The sequence below is a fragment of the Uranotaenia lowii genome, chromosome 2, assembly GCF_029784155.1.
Source record: "Uranotaenia lowii strain MFRU-FL chromosome 2, ASM2978415v1, whole genome shotgun sequence".
NCBI classification, from domain to species: domain Eukaryota; kingdom Metazoa; phylum Arthropoda; class Insecta; order Diptera; family Culicidae; genus Uranotaenia; species Uranotaenia lowii.
This window is the reverse complement of record NC_073692.1, coordinates 260,394,811-260,416,093: the sequence shown is the minus strand read 5'-3', so window position 1 is coordinate 260,416,093 and position 21,283 is coordinate 260,394,811. Positions and strand designations below refer to the sequence as shown.

The 21,283-nt window shown below is 34.7% G+C and overlaps 2 protein-coding genes across 2 annotated transcripts in view; both read right to left on the bottom strand.

Moving 5' to 3' along the window:
- The window catches only part of LOC129749181 (TWiK family of potassium channels protein 7), a 613,556-nt gene that overhangs the window by 336,532 nt on the left and 255,741 nt on the right, over positions 1-21,283 (bottom strand). The window lies entirely within an intron of this gene.
- LOC129742557 (uncharacterized) overlaps positions 14,095-21,283 on the bottom strand; it is a 40,803-nt gene continuing 33,614 nt past the window's right edge. The window contains exon 2 of the mRNA XM_055734468.1: positions 14,095-14,344. Coding sequence (XP_055590443.1) covers positions 14,095-14,344 — 250 coding nt within the window. The remainder of the gene's footprint in view (positions 14,345-21,283) is intronic.

Genomic DNA, 21,283 nt, shown 5'->3' with positions numbered 1-21,283 from the left:
TTTACTTATCAACATGAGAGTTTAAATCATTGCAATTTTATAAAACGAGCTGAGAACTGTTTTTCAATGAGCGATCTATTTTGCCCTCTTTTACCCCTATGAAGTTGATAACATTTTATAAAAGAAAATTGCGTCATATCATACTTCAGCGTGAATCGATTTCTACAAAATGACCAGTAATTTAAAGCTCAAAAAATGCATTAAACAACGCTTTCGGATCGATCGACTAATGTATGCAAAAGTTATCCACTGTTGTACTAAAATTAAGCGCTTTGAAAAATTAATTGCTTCATTTAAAAAGGTTCATAACTTCTGTAACACTTCATAAATTTTCATAAAACTTTCGTATAACATCAGAATGTTTCCCAAAAACAGTTTTAATGAAATTTGTTCTGAAATTTATTTTTACGAAGTTATGCTTTTTTTTGCTGAATAATAAATAGCATAATAAAAGCAAACATCGCATCATTCAGAAGTCTCCGGTTAGATTTAATTGCAGATTCGAACTCCTGTAAAAAATTCACATGAGATTAGTATTATTCCAGGTCATTAAATCTGCGTCTTCGATTCTTTTGGGATTTAAGGTCCAAATTTTCTCATTGTAGAATGTGACGATGTTAAATTACAGTGTTATTCGAATGAATTTACTAAGTTTGTGTTTTAAAACCTTGGATTTGGAGGGGTTTGAATGTATAATAGAAACCATTCCCGGTCTTGAAAACGATGATCGACTCTGTAGTTATCAATTTTTTTGGCACTTACTCCCCCACCCCCGCCCTCCTCCTTTAGTTTGAGACGATTTGAACGTATTTTATAAACCATCTCTGACACCAAAAACTCTCACAAACCAAATTTCACATATATCGGTTCATTTTTATTCATAAAGGAAAGATTATAGACGGATAGAAGATTAGAATAAGGTGAAAGATGTTGAAAATGAGCGGAAGGGTAATTTAAATTTGAAAAACTTTTCATCACATTTCATCGTTTTGTTCCTCACGGACCTACTACCTTGCAGTAGTAGATACGGGATAGATTTGTAGCTATCACCACACAATAGTAGGCCTAGCGTGGTTCGTCCCACAAGCGGAAACTTGCAGTACGAACGAACTACCTACGTTCGTATTGCAAGTTTCCGCTTGTGGGCCGGCAAGGCCCGTGAGGAACAAAACGATGATATGTGATGAAAAGTTTTTCAAATTTAAATTACCCTTCCGCTCATTTTCAACATCTTTCACCTTATTCTAATCTTCTATCCGTCTATAATCTTTCAATTCTTAAATATTCTTTCTCAAAAAATATAAATTTCACCGATATAGCCGATAAAATAATTTCATAAATATATATTCTTATTTTGTAAAAAAAGCTTACGTTCATCAATTTTAAATGAAAATTTTTCGAGGTAGATTAGTAAAATTTTGTCATTTTTTTATATGTTTAACGGGAGCCTTCCCCATTTTCGCATTTGGAATGGTTTGAAAGTATTATTAAAACCATTCCTGGTCTTGAAAACGGCTTCACGAGAAATTTCACGTTGCTCGGCTCATTAGTTCCCGAAAATTGTTCTAGTTGTGTTATTTTTTTATGATTTAGTATTCGAGCCCCCCTCTTTTTAGGAAGATTAAGCAACTCACCGTCTTTTGCATTTTCTGACAGCGTGTAATTTTCAGTTTATATGCTCCAAAAGTAAGAATGATACATGAGCTCGTAGATGAACTAGAAGCATTTCCGTGAGTCGAAAAAATTGAGATTCTTTTTAAGTTACAGGAGACTTGATGCCTAATTCAGAGTGCCCTGAGCCTAGGCCATCTATATATATAAAAATGAATTTCTGTCTGTCTGTCTGTCTGTCTGTCTGTCTGTCTGTTCCCTATAGACTCGGAAACTACTGAACCGATTTGCTTGAAACTTGGCAGGCGGGGGTATTGGAGGTCGGGGAAGGTTTCTATTATGGTTTGAGACCCCTCCCTCTCTCATTAAGGGGGGGAGGGGCCTCACAAACCAAAGACAATTTTTCGCATAACTCGAGAACCAATCAAGCAAATGGTATCAAATTTGGCATGGGGTGGTATTTGGGAACGAGGAATATTTCTATGCAGAGCAAACTCGACGACCTCACCGAAAGTTCCAAGGCAGCAGGTCTCAAAGTCAATGTTGGAAAGACCAAGTCGATGGAGATCAACACAGAAAATCCCTCCAGTTTCATGGTAGCTGGGCAACAAGTTGAGAAAGTGGAGTGCTTCCAGTATCTTGGTAGCCAGATAACGCCTGATGGTGGTACCAGGAAAGACATCGAAACCCGGATCAGAAAGGCCCGATTTGCGTTTGCGAGTCTCCGAAACATCTGGCGGTCACGCCAGATCTCTCTACGAACTAAAATCCGAATCTTCAACTCAAACGTCAAATCCGTATTGCTGTACGGGTGCGAAACTTGGTGCACATATGCGGTGACGACGCGAAAACTGCAAGTATTTGTAAACCGCTGCCTGCGGAATATCATCCGCGCTTGGTGGCCTGGCAACTGGATCTCGAATGAGGAATTACATCGCCGGTGTCATCAAAGGGCGCTAGAAATCGAGATTCGGGAACGTAAGTGGAGATGGATTGGGCACACGCTGCGAAAAGATGAAAACGAGATTTGCAGAAAGGCGCTAGATTGGAATCCAGAAGGTCATCGAAGAAGAGGCAGACCCAGAAATTCGTGGCGGCGAAGCCTAGCCGCTGAAATCCGAACTGTCGACGAGAATCTTGACTGGGACCAGGTGAAGACGCTGGCTCCGGATCGTCAACAGTGGAGGTCTTTTACCACGGCCCTATGCACCGGAGGATCGGCGCGGGATCATTAAGTTAAGTAAGTAAAATATTTCTATGAATATAAGGTACCCCTCCCTCCTCTCAGCGGAGTGATAGGAAGGGGGGAGGGGGGCTACCTTACATTTTTTCATATAACTCGAAAACTAATCAAGATATCGGAACCAAATTTGGCATGGGAAGATATTTGGATACGAAAAATATTTCAATGATTATTTGAGACCCCTCCCTCTTTCCAGTAGAAAGGGGGAGGGGGCCTCTTTAATATTTTTTTACATAATTCAAAAACTAATAAATGGAATGGAACCAAATTTGGCATGGGAGGGTACTTGGATACGAAAAATATTTCTATGATTATTTGAGACCTCTCTCTCTTTCCAGTAGGGAGATTTAAAAGAGGGGGGGGGGCTTTTTCTATATTTTTACATAACTAAAAAACTAATTTGGCAAATAGAACCAAATTTTGCATGAGCGGTAATTAGGGAACGTGTTATATTCTAATGATTGTTTGAGACCCCTTCTTTCTTCCAGCGGGCAGAAATGAAAAAGGGAGGGTAGTTTCATATAATTTTTACTGCATAACTCGAAAACCACAACAGCAAATGGAACCAAATTTGGCATGGAACGATATTTGGGTACGAGAAATGCTTCTACGAATATTTGGTATCCCTCACTCCTTCAAAGAGGAAGATGAAAACGGATAGCAGAGGTCTCCCTTACAATTTTCAGTATAACTGGAGAGCTGATCGAGCAAATGGAAACAAATTTGGCATGTGAGGGAATTTGGATACGAGAAATGTTTCTATTATAAATGGAAACCCCACCTTTTTTCAGCGGAAAGATATAAAGGGGGGCTTCCATACATTTTTTTTGCATAACTCAAGAATTTACTACGCAAATAAAACCAAATTTGGCATGGAATGGTATATCAATACGAGAATTTTTTTTTATGTGAAACAATTCCAGTAGGATGGTAGAATTGGGAATATAGGAAGGGAAAAGGAAAGCTTAAATTTAACTTTTATTTTACAAAATCCGAGAAATGGACAAAACTTAACATGGAAAATCAATTTGGTATGATTCTTTGATTATCTGACACACCAACCTCCTTTCAGTGAGTAGGTACATGGGAGGAGGGAGGTGAGCCCAAAACAATAGTGTTAGCATATGTTCTCAATTTATGCTAACGAAGCCAACAAATGGAAACAAATATGGCATGGAAAGGTACTTGGTTACGAGATATGTTTCTACGATTGTTATAGACCCTTACGCTTTACAGTGTAGAGAGGGGAAGAAAGGAGGGGACTCCATATAAATTTTGATGTAAAGCCTAAAAACTTATCAACCAATGGAACTATATTTGATATAAGAGGATTTCTGGGAACGAACAAATGAAATAGGTATGATTATTAAAGATCACGATCTCCATTCAGCAGGAGGTGAAGGGACGGACAGGGAGGGGGTACTCTCTTATTAGTTTTTTTTGCATTAATCCAGTCCAGAACATATCAAGCAAAAACAACCATATTTTATAAGTTAGATTGTTTGCATATGGAAACAGATTAAAGTTATCAGATCTTTAAAACAAATTTAACACAAATAGAGATTCAGAATATTAGTTTAAGTTATCTTTGTGTTGCAATTCGAAATTCCAGCTGCCGCTCTCATTTTATAGCGGATGCTTTTTAATTATGTCATAATTTGATTTAAAATAATGCCAACGAAACAATAAAAATTTGAATAATTTCTTAAAATATCATTTTATTTCGAAAGGTGTAGCAAAGCACACCGGGTCAGCTAGTAATCTATAAAAACCGAAGATAATAGGTTCGTTGACTAGTTTTTGCCACATTAGTTTTCATTTCATAGTTGGCATCAGACAAAGAGAATTCTAAAAACTTTTCTTCTACCCAAGAATTATTGCATACTTCAAGGCGCAATTTTTTAGTTGTTAGATAAATACAGTATTTTAGTCCTTTTCCACAGATAGTTACTGGATAAACATTAGTTATTGGACAGATATTAGCTATTTTGTGATAACCAATGATCACGATACATTCCTGTTAGATATGTACAATGTACCCATGAATGATTTGACTGATTTCTTTTGCAGCATTTAGAGGTTGCAATATAATTGATGGTTATATGAAATTAATATAGATACAAAACGCCATGCGAGTGTTTACATCACAGTAATAAAAAAAAAACATCTTTTTCTTGAACTCAGTTTTTAACACAAGATTTTTCTATCATTAAATATCAACCAGAATAGTGATTTATAACATTTAAATAATATTCCATCGTTTTATTTATTTATTTCACCAAACATCGTAGGCTACATATATATTCTTAAAACTAGTAGTACAATCTTAATATTACTTTAAATACTACAATATTAGGTTCTTAAGTGCCTGTCGCCGTAAAAAGCACTTTTTAGCTGCTGTTTAGACATAGTAAAATCTATGTTCTGGTAGTTTTTATTATAATTCTGCATTAGACAATTGATTGGACTATTTTTACCATAATCAGTTCGAGCAGAGGTTAAAATAAACAGATTTCTGGTTCTCAACTGGCGACTCGGACAATAAAAGTTTAACTGATTTAGTAGATAAGTAGATTGAACACGCTGACTAATTATGTCGTTTACAAAGGAGATTGCAGCAAATTCTCTTCTAACACTTAATGGTTCAATATTTATTAGTAAACAGCGTGATTCGTAGCTTGGTAATTGGCTCTGAGACCATCCTAGATTTCGTAAAGCAAATAGAACAAATTGTTTCTGAATGGATTCTAAACGGTTTTTATGAGAAATTTGAAAGGGGGACCAAACAACGCTGCAGTATTCAAGTATGGATCGGACATAAGCTGTGTACAATGTTTTTAATGTATATGGGTCTTGAAAATTATAACTAAAACGTTTTATAAAGCCAAGCATACTATTTGATTTTTGAATTATTGAGTTATAGTGATCTACAAAGGTAAGTTTTGAGTCCAATATAATACCTAGATCTCTTATCTTATTGATTCTCTCCACAGGCTCATTTCCTAATGTAACAATTTCATATGACGGATATTTTTTCCTCGTAAATACAATATGTGAACATTTTTTCACGTTTAGTTCAAGAAGACTTTTACTGCACCATTTGTAAAAAATATTTATTTCATTTTGAAACACCCTGAAATCTTCTTCGTTGTTGACTATCATATAAAGCTTCATATCGTCTGCGTATATAAGCACGTTTAGCTGGTTCAGTAAATAAGTAATGTCATTGACGTATAAGATAAATAATAAGGGACCGAGATGGGAGCCTTGAGGCACACCAGATGTAACGGAGATGCTTTTCGAAAGTGAACCATTGAATCTAACAATTTGTGTACGGTTTGTCAAATACGACTCAATCCATTTCAGCAGTTGTGTACTGAATCCGTTTTTATGTAGTTTAAAAATTAACAAGGGGATGTCGATTCTATCAAAAGCTTTACTGAAGTCCGTGTATAGAGCCTGAACGGAATTTCCTTGATCCATAGAGTGGATATTATAAGAAACGAATTCAAGTAAATTAGTCGCTGTAGATCGTCCTTTAACAAATCCATGTTGCTTTTCAATTATGAGTGTTTTTATTTGATTATATATTTTTTGATTCACTATTGCTTCAAAAAGTTTCGGTATGCACGATAAGATTGCTATACCCCGGTAATTTTTAATGTCAGATTTTTTCCCCGACTTGAAAATAGGTACAAGAAAAGATTCTTTCCATACTTGAGGAAAAACACCGGATTTCAACGATGAGTTGAACAATAGAAACAAGGGCATACTTAGTTCATTTACAAGATTTTTTAAAAGTAATGGAGGAATTCCATCAGGCCCGGGCCCTTTGGAGCTATCCAGGGAGCAAATTGATTTGTGTATTTCCTCAAGGGTGATTGAATCTACCACAGTCAATGATGCTGAGTCGGAAAAATAATCGAAAAACGCAGTGTCGCGATCGGCTTCCGAAAAACTGGTGTAAACGCTTTGGAAGAAATTGGCAAACAAATTACATATTTCATGGGAATTATTGCCGTTAGCGCTGTCCAAGTGCATACGAGATGGAAAATTATTACTTTTCAATTTGGAACGTACATACTTGAAGAAGCTTCTTGGGTTAGATTTAATGTTTTCCTCTGTTTTCCTATTATATTCTTCGAAAGAGGTATTAATGCATATGGCTAGTTGGTTGCATGCTTCTTGATATTCTAAACTGTTAGCTAGCGATGGTGTTTTTTTCCAGTTTTTATGCGCTTTCTGCTTTTTATTTCTAAGATGCTTTAGCTCTTTTGAAAACCATGGCGGATTTCTGTTATTATTCGTTCGTCGCTTTATTTTTATTGGGACATATTTACTCAAGATATTACCAAGAATGTTATAAAAAATAGCTACCTGATTGACAGTTTGGTTTTCGCTTTGAAATGATGATTGCCAATTAACTGATTGTAATTTAGTTTTAATCATTGTGTAATTTGCATGGAAAAAGTCAAGGGTCTCCTCATATTCGTATTCTGGTATTCCTTTGTTGTCAGAACATATAATTGAAAATTCGATAGCTGTATGAAAGATCTCATTTTTCCAAATTGGATTAGTAGCTTCCAAAATACAAAAGTCATCAGTCAAGTTTGAAAACAGTAAATCGAGATAGCGATTGCAGGCATTTTTCACATGATTTATTTGATTAAGACATAAGGTAGCAAGATTGTCGAAAAGGAATTGTAATGTTTCATTATCTCCAAATATCGGTAAAAGGATTGCTTCATTATCTTCATCGGGTAAAAATTGTAGATTCGATTGATTAAAATCGCCATACAGGTGAATTTTGAATTCGGGTTGGAAGCTTTTGAATAGTTCTGTTATGCTCAGTAGAAACTTTTGGAAATAATCTTTACTGGCATATTCTGGAGGAAAGTAGATCGATCCAAAAATATGAGTTTCCTTGAAGATTTGAGCTTTTGCCCACACCTGCTCAAATTCTTTGTGCTTAGTTATTTCAATGAGCTCAGAATCGAATGCAGAGCTTATTGCTACTACAACGCCTCCGCCTGATTTCTTGTCAGACAAATTGAAATTTCGGTCATCTCTGTAGACATTGTAACGCGATCCAAAAATTTCCTCGCTTTTTATACTATCATCCCAGCTTGTTTCGGTTCCTAAAATGATAGTATAATTACTTGCTACTAAATTTTTATGAATTGTGTTTAGTTTAGTTGCGCTTCGCATTCTGTTAAATTTATGTCATTGAACAGAATGCGAATGACATTTTATGTCATTCGTATTAAATAATAATATTTGCTAATTTGTTTATAAGTAATGAATACAGTACTAACTGGTTAATCGGACGTCTCCCAAGTACTGTTGATGTTGTAAAATCGCACTTTTTGAATAGATAGTATCCCTTATTCAATTTTTCCCAAAAAATATTCAACGAATCGGAAGCTTCTCCGGGTGATTCTATATTCAGAAATTGATCAGTTTTTTGTTACTCGGCTTTAGAATCGGACAACCTTGTTGCTATTTACGTACAGTCAGCATTTAAGCAAACGTTTTCGGTAGTCAAACGCACTCTCCAGTGTCAATAGCGCCGGATTATTATAGTACTTATAAACCTAAAAATACTGTGTGTAGATTTTTCACTTTCTCACTATTGCTAGTTTCTAACTAATTCTTTTAAGGATTTTAGTTTTCTTCAGGGGTTCATTTTGTTTTAAAACTTCTTCTAGAAGACAGATGTTATCTAATTGAAATATTTCTTGATCAATATCACCATTTTAACCAAGCTTTCAGATGATGCAGCAACAATTATGAAATTATCAGCAGCTGAATGTTGAAATAAAAAAAAAACACAATTTTACAATGTTCTTCATATGTTTAAAACTTATTACATATCTTATATAACAATCATCAAAGTCTATTATCATTGAATAAATTTATCTTTTATTTCTATGAAATTTATTGTAAAAAAAGAACATTGTATGAAAAAAAAAATTTGTTTCACAACGATGATGTCCATTGGCTAACAATTTATATTCCTGCTAATTAAGTTATCATCGATTATGGACATGAATATAAATTATAATAGTTCAATATTTTCAGTTGGATCCCGCTGATTGAGACCAGTAGAACCTGAGAGGCTTAATATTTTGAAAATAAATAATTGAATGAACTATGCATCTGATAGCCTTTTACTGATATTTTATTTTCAGCATCAATATTATAATTTGGTATATACTTCAGCTTCCAGATCCTTCGACCAGCACGCAGATTTTAAATTATTAAAATTATTATTTTCATTATTTTGAATCGTTTTTAATTATTATTCTTTTTTATTTTCAACCTTGAATATCGATCTTCGTTCATACCATTTGAATTATATTTCACCCTTTTTTATTGAATTATATTCTTAAAACAATTTATCTCACGAGCAAAAAAGTTGACAACACAACATATGCAGCCGCACAGGAGACTAGTGAAAATGTTAATGGCAGGAAACAAATATTTATATATATTACTAGCAGACCCGGTAAACTTCGTCTTACCATGTTAAACTTGGCGTCTATTTTAATTTTTTTTCTCGCTGTTTGACTTAAAAAAAAAGCATCAAATCTTGTGTTGTTAATCGTCTCGCTTTCTTGAACATGTCCTAGTTTTTTTAACATATCCATCTTTTTCGTTTGCTCGAATTGTCCCGCTTAATTATATCGGAATCAAATCTAGGAATTTTAACTCAATTCTACGGGTCTTTTCATAAATTATTTAAAAAAATTCTCCAATTAATTTCACATGCATCTTACATGTATCCTTTTCATTTACATTTCTTTGATTCGGATGCTTTGAATATTGCCGAATGGTATCAGGTATCAGCTTCCCCTTGCAAATTCCATTTGTTCAGCACTCAACGTTACCATCAAACTTGGCAAGCCTCATGCTAAAAAAATCCACTCTTCATAACTTGTTCCATAAATAACATGTGTTGATTATATCTATGTTTCATTTATTGTATTCCATTTAGTTGATTTACTCCGCTTTACTCGAGTTCACTTTAACCCTTTAATGCATGCCTTTTTTTTAATGAGAATTCCAGTTAAAGATTTAGTGAAATAGTAACATTTTAATTCGAAAAAGAAAACTCAATAGGTTTGAAGTTGTTATTTTGAGTATTATAAAAGTTATGGTCTATCAAAGTTGAAAAATATTTTTTGAAATTCTTAGTTAATTTCAATACGGTTTTTACGATTTCGTCAAAATCTTGTGTATAGGGTGCAGGAAGGTGTTTGTGATTGATTGAGATTATAAAAATTGTTAGAATTTGCAAATCTGAAGAAATATCAGCGATTTTCCAAAAACTACTTTATTCAAAAAAGTAAATAAATTCTATTATTGCAATTTTTCCGCATACTTTGTTCGCTATCTCACACATACATTAAAATATCGTTATAAAAATACCATGAGCTAATTTCTTTTAATCTCACAAATATTTTTTGTGAATACATCACTCATAAATATCCATGCGTTTCCGAGATATTTGGATTTTGATTAGTGTTGGTTTAAAACAACACTATGCATTAAAGGGTTAAGGATTAAATCGAAATCAAAATTTTCTCATTTATTGTAAATTCATTGCATATGAAACTTTATGGAAGAAGAATTTAGAATATCGGGAAAATTTGTGGAGTGTTTGCCCAATATTCTGCCTAGCGCAACACTTTTAGCTCCCGAGTAGCTTTGGATGGTATATTTTTTAAAACTGAAGAAATAAAAACATTAGAGAAGATTTTTTACAAACAATTTTCAAGCAGCTTCACTTTCCTCACCTTTGGAAGCAGTGGTTATTTATATCCATATTTTAATCAAAATCATGTCAAAAAAAAGTTCGCCCTTTTTTTATTTGTTCGAGCGAAAAATGCAAATTAATTCAAGCATGCTTGATTTATATGTTTAATGTTCAAAGGAATTTAATTTGGTTTTGAAAGGAGAAAATATAGGTTTAATTTTTTTGTTATTCAACCGAATTAAAGCAATTTTATTTTCGTTTTTATCCTTAAAGACATACCTGCCAATTTAAACCATTGTTGTCCGATTTAAAATTTTCCTAAACAGTGTTGAATGAGATTTGCAATTCTATTTAAGATTATGTGATATTTTCAAGATTCAATAACATTTAATTGGAATGCAGGTTTAAACAAATTAAATACATAAAAAGAACTAATCTTTTAAGGCTACGATGATTTCATGAGTTCTTTTTTTCTGGAAATTTTCATGTAAATTTACCTCGAAATTTACCTCGACATTTAAAAATTTTAAATATCCGCTTCAGATTTAACTCTCGGGATACCCTATCTGACTGTTTTAGAGAAAAATTGGTATATGTTCAATGGCTAAAAGGCGCGTTGCCACTTGTTTCACCGTGTGAAATGACAGGAGTTAAAATTATTTTCAACACTTTTAGGTCATAATAAAACTTATCAAAAAAAATTATTCTTCTGGAATATCAATCACAAAAAAAAATTTCAACAAAAAATCGGAGCTAAAGTCTCTTCTATGTAGCCAAAATATGTTGAACAAAAACACATATTTATGTTAAGTACGTACTTGAATTCTGTGTAAAAAAACAGGGAACCTGTAAACAGTTTTTTTGGTGAACGATTTAAAATTAGTTGAGTTTATTTAGTCAGATTGATTATTTGGGCCCAACCATTTATAAATTAAGTATCATGTATACATTTTTTGTAAATGTTAAACGTTTGCACTTTTTTGCATTCTATATAATCTGCATTATAATGCATATAATGCATTCTATATAATCCATTTTAAAGGACAGGCTCTTGTTCAGTTCATGTGTCTGTTTATTTGCAACGGATTTTGTGGTTGTTCTATAAATTTAAAGGCGCTTGATACAACTTCTGTAAAGCACATTTGTACATGTTCGAAAAATATTTCTAGCGTATTGGATTATAAACCAAATCTTTCCACTTTTCTTTTTTCAAATATCCGCAAAGAGTCATACCATTATTTCATATGCATCAGTACTAAATTCATATTATTCAGACAACAATTCCTTCTTTAAATAACACGAATTAAAGTTTTTTTTTTAAATCGTTTAAATGGTTTTGATTTGATCGGCAAAATATCAATCTGGCTCAAATGTAGGCGTCATTCATTACTATGTGCTGTACAAATGATCTAGGAATCAAGATGGAAAAAACACATCTAGACTTCATATGGCCACCACATGCATTGAAATAATGCTTGGTTGAGAAATGCGCGCCCAAATATTCCCACTAAACAGTATGCTATGCCATAGTTACTAACCTCCTACGACGTTTGTTCGCGACGCCTCGACCATGGAAACGAAAAACACACCGCCCGGCGCCCAAAAGAAAGAAAATCTCGAAAAAATTGAAGGCCATGACTTTAATTTGATTCAATTTATTACAAATTTAACGATTACGGACAATTGATGCGACTTTTTGTTGTTTTTATTCGATATAAACCGATTCGCATGCCCACAGAATATTCTAAAAATAATATCATTTGAATCTGTTGGGTCATTCCGGAGGAGTAGTACTACAAACACCGTTACAAGAGAATTTTATATAATAGATTACATTTATATTTTGAATTTTGATTTTATTTATATTATATATTATTTTTATATATTCATATATTCTACTCTATCATCATATTCGGGTGGGAGCATCAGGGTACCCTCGTTTTGCAAATGGAGCGGGTTACAGTATGTGCTTGTTTCTCGTTTCGAATACTGGACGTTCCTCAATTTATGTCAAGGGAATTTGGCATGGTTTAGGAAAACATAGTTTTCGATTACTTTTTGTAAAATAAGGGCGCACTCTTTTTTCGGAAGCCTTGGGGGCGGGATTATAACTTGCATGCCATTTTGGTTAGTCAACAACATGGTTATAGCTTCTCGAGACTTTTCACCTTTTCACCCTGGATACCGTTAGTGCCTCTGCTTACGATTCCATCCCCTTAGAAGTCTCATTGAGTGATTATGACTGTGGTGCGTGGGAGCCAAGATGGACGCGTGGGTTATTTTTTTGGCCATAACCGCGGCGCTGCTGCAAACCCAAGGTGGATACATACATACATACATACATACCAATGATCACGATACATTCAGAAGAAAAATACTTGTTTTTGGACTCTAGGGATCAATTATACCCATAACATACATTTTGGAAAAATTCTTCTCTGAAAAAAATTGAGAGTTTACTATTGCTTTGAAAATATGGCATTATGAAGTTCATGTTCTACTCTAACGATTGATATATTGGAATAAATAGTTTTATTTTAATTTTTTCATGTGAGAAACATTTTGTAGTGAAGAAAAAATATCTTCAAACCACATTTTGTAAAAATTTTCAAACAAAGTTCAATAACTCGAAAAATTAAATTTATTTAATTTGTTGAGACAATAGCATTGTTGTTTTGTTTTGTTTGGCACATTTTTCTAGAACATTTGATATTTGTAAGATATTCCTGTTTCGAAATATAGGAATGGAATCAAGTATCCCCAGGGATCAAGTATCCTCATCCTCCCCTTTATAAAAATAAGTTTCTTATGTACTAAAAAAAGTCCAACTATTAAAGAAGAATAATTAGATATTGAATGAAGTAAGTTCGTTTACAAATTGATCATTGAAAATGATCACTGTTAACCCAATTAATTTTTCAAAATGTTTATACTTATCTTACTATTAGTTGCAAGGGCACATACCTGAAACGAAAACAGAAAATTTAATTAAAAATATTGAATTTTTAGTTTATATGGAGCTACTTCGTGGTTTCATAATAACTTAGACTTAGTCGTTGATAAATTTTTAATATTTAAAGTTCCACATCAAGATTTGGATCAAGTGTAACATCCTTAAAATAACAGGTGTGTGAACTTATTGCTACCATTAGCTTGAATTCAAAGAACACGGATTGTTTACCATCCTCTTTTACATTTTCCAGCAAAACAAAAGTGTGACTTTATTGTTTTCAACCCCCTGGGACTTGTTTCTATCTCTACAGTAATGATCATTCCAAGCGAAGGAAACAAACAAACGGCCAAACAAAAAATGGCACCCAACAACACAGAGCAGTGAGATGGCAAACGTGCGAGACAGAAATCTTAATTCGGTTTGACCATGCTTTCTTTCGGGGAAAAATAACGATGGCCGACCTGTCCAGTAGTGGGTAGGGTAGAGGTGTGTTGGACTTCGACTTTTCCGTTTCCAAGATAAATGTGACTAAGGCGTAAAGCTTTCCGGTTGCTTGCTGGCAGCTGGACAAGCCTGATAGAGCATGGTTGTTGTCGGTCGGTTTCCCATTAGCCAAACTCTGAGGGCTTCCTCAATGTTGTGGCTTTGCGACAAAACGATTTCGGACCGAGGCTGAAGTGGTGGAAAGACACTTGGAGGTTTCTGGTTGGCAAATTGGTCCTGGTCCTGGTGGCTGCTGGTGTGATTTTTGGAGGAGATCTCCAAGGGTAAAAAAGCACTTTACACGGTGCAATAAAACAAATGAGAAACCTTTATCGCTTATATTTCGGTGGCGCACAGGGCAAACACAATAAACCACGTGAATGAGGGTGTTCGTCAGTTGACTTTATTCTGGGTTTTTTTTCGCCACTGCACATTGGGAGCAGTTGGTGGAAGAAGAATCTTGTTACAGGAAGTTTTATGACTGACGCTTTAATGTACATTCTCGTATATCACAACCAACCTGTCGAAAAAAGTACATACTGAAAACTCTCACGAATAAACCGGGTACATCATGGGAATAATTTATCAGTGTCCATAATTTGAATTCTTTCTAAGAAGCTTTATGGAATACAAACAATCCTTGTATTTTTTCTTGGAATACGATCATTGTTATACAGTATTAGTAGCAGAATTGATGAAGTTCTCTTATCATTTAATTGAGATTTGTATATTACAAAGTGCAGCACTGATAATGAAAACAGCTTACTTGGTTAATTTTAAAGCAGGTTAACATTAAAATTAATAAAACTTCTAGGTCCAGAAGTTTTATTTTTCAAAATGAAAACTGAAACCTGAAATCTTAAGCGAGTTCGAGAGTGAAAAAAATACAAAAATATCGTTTACAAATATGAATGGACTATAAAAAAAAAATTCTCATAAAATTCTTCGCAAACACTAAAGCTCCGGTATTAGAAGAATCTCTAAGAGGCAGTTTACCGTTCCACCCACAGCTGACTATCGGGTTTCCAAAGATTCTTTCTAAACATGTTTTGAAAGTTACGTACAAGATCAACACATTAAATGATTGAATGATTAAAGGATTGTTTGGTGTCGCTGAACGACAAAATTCCACCGGAAGTAAGATCTGGAATCTACGAGATTCCATGTAAGACTTGTCCAGCGGTTTATATTGGTCAAACAAGACGAAAATTTGAAACACGAAATGCACAAAGGGGAGAGGCGGGCAAAATGCACATACTAAGGAGAATTCTTCCATATTCCACTAGGTAGGAGTCTGAAAACAATAGGCCCATGAGCGGACATCTATATCGTATACGTTAGAGCAATTTTCTGTTAATATCTCTTACAGTTTTTAAGAAAATCATCTTATAATAAAAAAAAAGTCGATATCCGAAACTGGGTGGGCTAGATGCGCATACAGTAGTTTTTCGATTTTATCACTATTCGAGTTTTTTTAACAATAGTATTAAAAATCATGCAAAACCTATTTCAAGTCTCGTAAAACCAATTCAAAAAACACGAAACACGATTGTGCTTCGTAGTTGTGTCTGCTATGGTATATGAGTTTTCAATAATGTGAAAATGTCATTTAATTGTTGATTCTTCTACAAGATTGAGTACTTAAGAGTCTGAAATCGTCTTTCGAATTCGAAAAGCGTTTAAATTTATCGAATTAATTATCTCAAATGCGTGGAAATATTGCTGATTAAGTGTTCTTTTTAACTTGAACTTGTTTTTTTTACAATATGGAAATGAAAGGATAATCATAAAAGATTATGTGAGGCCTTGTGAACCGAGGAGTTATAATTGTTTTAAAGTTTCAATTTCGAGAAAAACATGCTCTTAAGGTTTCGAGTTGTGGAAGAGCCTATATATTTTATTATAAATTCATACCTTTCATTTGATCAAAACTTCGATGATAAAAATATAAACATATTGAAATTACACCAGTAACAATTCGAGAAACGAAAAAATATTTTGAATAATTTTGCACCGTTTCATAGAACGCAACTTCATTTTTAAGCTCAGAAGCTCAAAAAATTTTAACAAAATAAGTTTTTGGGTTATTGAACTTTGTTTGAAAAATTTAAAAAAAATGTGATTTGAAGATCTTTTTTCATCATTTTAAAATGTTCCCAACATCCCAGTTTCCATCGTGCTCTAGTGGCGTGCGGTTGATTTTTGTTTCGTCTCTCGTTGCGTCAGTAGAAGTTGAACGGGATCTACAAATGTTTTTTTTAGTAATGAAAGAAAATATTTTACCTCGAAAACTAGTGAAAACAGAACACTCAAAGAAAATACAGTGGATAGTGAATAATGAAGATTAAGTGTTCAATCCGCGAAAACTAGTTTTTTTTGTCGATGATTGTCCTTCTGTAGGAAGGCTTGTGCGTTGTTCATGATTTTTTTTTTTCGAGAATACATTTCAAAAATCATAGCTGTTAAACTTGTGAACTTCTGAAATATGTTGTTTGGTTAAACAATCGGAATGGATCATTCATTGAGATGTTGAATGTTGGGAAATTGAAAGCATCTGTTTCTGTCCGAAATGAACATGTTCTTACGTGTTTCGGCTTGTGACACGCGGCTCTGCGAAGAAAAATCATGGCCTACTTAAATGGGCGGCCGTGTGAAATTGAATTTGTGTGATGTTCACATTCTTGTTTAGGGGAACATGCCCTATTATGCGCCACCTAAGCGAATCGCTGATTTTCTATGTATTCCACGTACAAATTGTGTTAAAAATGGGTGCAATCGTTGAAGAAAATTGTTTTCTACAAATGCCTATGATTTTTTATTACTCAAATGGCTATAGTTGCTTCAAAAACTTGAATTTTAAAAACCTTATTCAAAGCCACAGAACAAAACTGTGTTGCAAATACGCGCCGCCGTGTATTCAATATGCGCCTAGCAGCCGAACACACCCGAAAGCAGCCAAAGACCGAAAACACACCAATATTTACAGACACTTTGAATTTAAATAAAATCAAAATGGACTAATCAAAATTTAAAAAAAATTGAAAAGTAGATTTTTTGGGCTGAATTAACGCTCAAAATAAGGTTTTATACTTTTTGTTCATTTTCCATGAAAATTGGCCTTTTTGAAAAATTAATGCTATTTTCAGCCTACTATGATTGGCGCGTTATAACGAGCGCATGGGCCGTGATAAAACATACCCATAAAAAGCATACCATAGCGAGTTCGGTATAATTTTTTAGCATTAAATCGTAGTTTAGATTCTCCTCTATCGATGTGTCAGAAAATATCGTCTTATTCGTTTTTCTCTGCTTGGTGACACCTTATTGAAAGTGCTTTAAAATTTAGATCGAAATGAACAAAAACCTAAATTGTGAAATTATCACGACACAGGAGCATTTTAAGGAAAAATTCATACTTGCCATGACCAATCACAGCATTTAGAACAAATTGGTAATATTTTGCAGGCTTAAAATGCTTCAGATTCTTCAAAACAAGGGTGGCGCGTATTAGCCACATGGGGCGTTATATGAACTTTTCCCCTACCTACTTGGCTTCTGTGGAGGAAATTGATCGAATAGGCGATAACAACTACAGTATGTGAGTGGAATACTGTGCTGATTACCTGAAGTGAGAATAATTCAGAATTAGCGTCAAATATCACAGTAAGCCGACGCTGTAGAAAATGGGACTAGGGGAAAAGTTCATATAACGCCCCATGTGGCTAATACGCGCCACCCTTGTTTTGAAGAATCTGAAGCATTTTAAGCCTGCAAAATATTACCAATTTGTTCTAAATGCTGTGATTGGTCATGGCAAGTATGAATTTTTCCTTAAAATGTTCCTGTGTCGTGATAATTTCACAATTTAGGTTTTTCGTCACTTCGATCTAAATTTTAAAACACTTTTAATAAGGTGTCACCAAGCAGAGAAAAACGAATAAGACAATATTTTCTGACACATCGATAGAGGAGAATCTAAACTACGATTTAATGCTAAAACATTATACCGAACTCGCTATGGTATGCGTTTTATGGGTATGTTTTATCACGGCCCATGCGCTCGTTATAACGCGCCAATCGTAGTAGGCTGAAAATAGCATAAATTTTTCAAAAAGGCCAATTTTCATTGAAAATGAACAAAAAGTCTAAAACCTTATTTTGAGCGTTAATTCAGCCCAAAAAATCTACTTTTATTTTTTTTTTCAAATTTTGATTAGTCCATTTTGAGTTTAGTTTCATTCAAAGTGTCTGTAAGTATTGGTGTGTTTTCGGTCTTCGGATGCTTTCGGGTGTGTTCGGCTGCTAGGCGCGTATTGAATACACGGCGGCGCGTATTTGCAACACAGTTTTGTTCTGTGGCTTTGAATAAGGTTTTTTAAAATCAAGTTTTTGAAGCAACTATAGCAATTTGAGTGATAAAAAAATCATAGGCATTTGTAGAAAACAATTTTCTTCAAAGATTGCACCCATTTTTAACACAATTTGTACGTGGAATACATAGAAAATCAGCGATTCGCTTAGGTGGCGCATAATAGGACATGTTCCCCTATAGGGCACAGTGCAAAGATTCTTCTTGCCTTTTTATTCTGTTCGAGTTGCTTGTTAATATCCTACGCATAAAAAGTGCTATTTTCAAAGTTGTATAAATGCGTGTAAAGAAAGAAAAGTAGAAAAATGATGCAAAGTGGAAGTCAATGTATTTGAAAAGCAAGTCCAACGTGAAATTGAAGGGTAGTGGTTGTGAATAAGTTGCAAAATTTTCTACTGCATTTATACGGTGGGGTGGAGAAGTGAGAGTGGGAAATTTAAAATAAATACTTGCCAAACTACATAACAAGAATTTTCAATGGGCAATGGTGATTGATGATGAATATGAAAGTACAATTTACATGAAGAATGAGTCAACACTAAAGGATAGTGGTAAGGTTTCTTGGTTTGGTAAGATGAGCTTTCGAAAATGGTAAGATGTTTTTTTCCATATGAATGAATAAATAAGAATGGTCATTCAATTGCCAGCTGGCCAGGTATATACACGGTTGCCGGAATACCTGTAGTAAATGTATAACATTAAAAATGTTATAAATTTTTGACTGGTTGTGCAACTGACTTACTCATTCATCCAAATTATACTCACAGTTACACGTAATACATTCACTACATAACAGCTCATACGAAGCCATGGTGCCGGGTATGGTGTACACTGCATTGAAAGTGTGTCAAGCTATCTAAATAATGCAAAAACCCATACTTTGGTAAAACTGCGGTGAATTCGTGCACCCATGGTGGATTATCAACATACATACAACATACATTTTAAAATGTTCCTAACATGGAAATATTATAACAAAAATATTTATTCCAATACATCAATCTTTCGAGTGTAAAATGAACTTCAAAATACAATATTTTCAAAGCAATGGAAAAAGTTTTCTTAAATGTTGATTTTGGGTACAATTGATCCCTAATAAAGTCTGCTTCATTTAATATTGGAACACAAACAATTGCGTGTAGTTCAGTCATTTATTAACGAATTCATAATTTGTTTTTCATACAAATGTAGCATTTTCTTTACCCTTTCATAAAAAAAAAATTAAAAAAATTATTCATTGCTGTTTCGAAGAAATTCTCGTACTTTTCCCGTAATACGGCACATTAGGCGGCGCACACCCTTTTCGTCCACCGTTTTGGCGATTTGATTCCACCAGTTCTTCATTTGAGTCATGTTCCTAACAAGTTTTCCCTTTGCCTTAAGCCTCCGCTTCGTGATTGCCCAGTATTTCTCTATCGGCCGGAACTGGGGGCAGTTTGGGGGGTTGAGGTCCTTCGGTATTACGCTGACCCCGTTCGTTGCGTACCATTCCATAACCGTTTTGCTGTAATGGCAGCTTGCGAGGTCCGGCCAAAACATTACTGGACGGTCGTGGGCACGAATAAACGGCAGAATCCGTTTCTGTAGGCACTCTTTTTTGTAGACTTCTGATGTCATTGTCTTGTCAGTGAGAAAGACTTTGGTTTTCTGTCCACAACTGCATATCCCCTGCCAAATCATGTACTTGCGGGCGAATTTATCCGCAAACACGAACTTAAATTTTGCAGGTACATCCCCCCGAGCCGTCGCCAAATAAAATTTTTGACCTGGGATTTGCCCAAAGTCCGCCTTCACGTAGGTCTCATCGTCCATCAGAATACATCCGTCGAACTTAGTCAGCACTTGGTCGTACAACTTTCGAGCACGGATTCTGGCCACATTGTTCTGCTTCAGCGTCCGATTTGGCTGTTTGCTGACTCGGAATGACCTTATTCCTTCCCGAGGACGAATTCGTCGCACCGTACTGTGAGCGGCCTGGAACTTATTGGCCAAATCGCGGTCTGAAAGATTGGGATTCCTCTTGACGGCCTTGATGACTTTCCCACGCAGTTTCCGGTCAACAGTTCCACTCCGACGCTTCGAATGCGGCTTCCGAGCCGTCGTCAATGTTTTTTGTACTGCTTGATAACACGCCATACGGTATTTCTGGGCATTTTAAGCTGTTTAGCTAGCTTCGATGCCGACAACAATGGATTTTCAAGAAAACTGTGCACAATTTGATCTCTCCGTTCGGCTTCCATGGCGGTTGTTTACAAAATGCTATCGTTTGGTGTTATGACATAAATACATGGTGAAAGGTAATGAATTTCCCGACACGTGGGTGAAAAAAGTTTCCAAATCCGTCCACTAGGAGCGCCACAATGAGCAATAGAATTTGTTCCAATATTAAATGAAGCAGACTTTATATGGGTACAAATGATCCCGGTATATTCTTCTTCTCAATGGATCGTGGTCATTGCTGATTACGAGATTACTATTAATTATCCAATAGCTAATATTCATCCATCAAATATCTGAAGAAAAGGGCTAAAATAATTGATTTTCTCATGTTTATAAAAAATTGCGCCCGTAAGTATGCAATGTCATAAGGGTTGAGAATAAGCTATAGATTTTTTTTCTGACAATTATAGATTGTGAAATGAGAACAAACATGACCAAAATAGTCAATTAACATTCTATTTTGGTGTTTTGTTTGATTTTTTCCATGAATTAGGGGTTCCTGAATAAAGGATCAAGTCTCCCCTAACTTCAAAAATATCGCAATTTTTTTACTCCCACGAAAATGCTTCTAGTTCATCTACGGGTTCAAGTATCGTTCTAATTTTAGGAGCATAGAAACTTGAAGTTACACGCTGTCAGAAAATG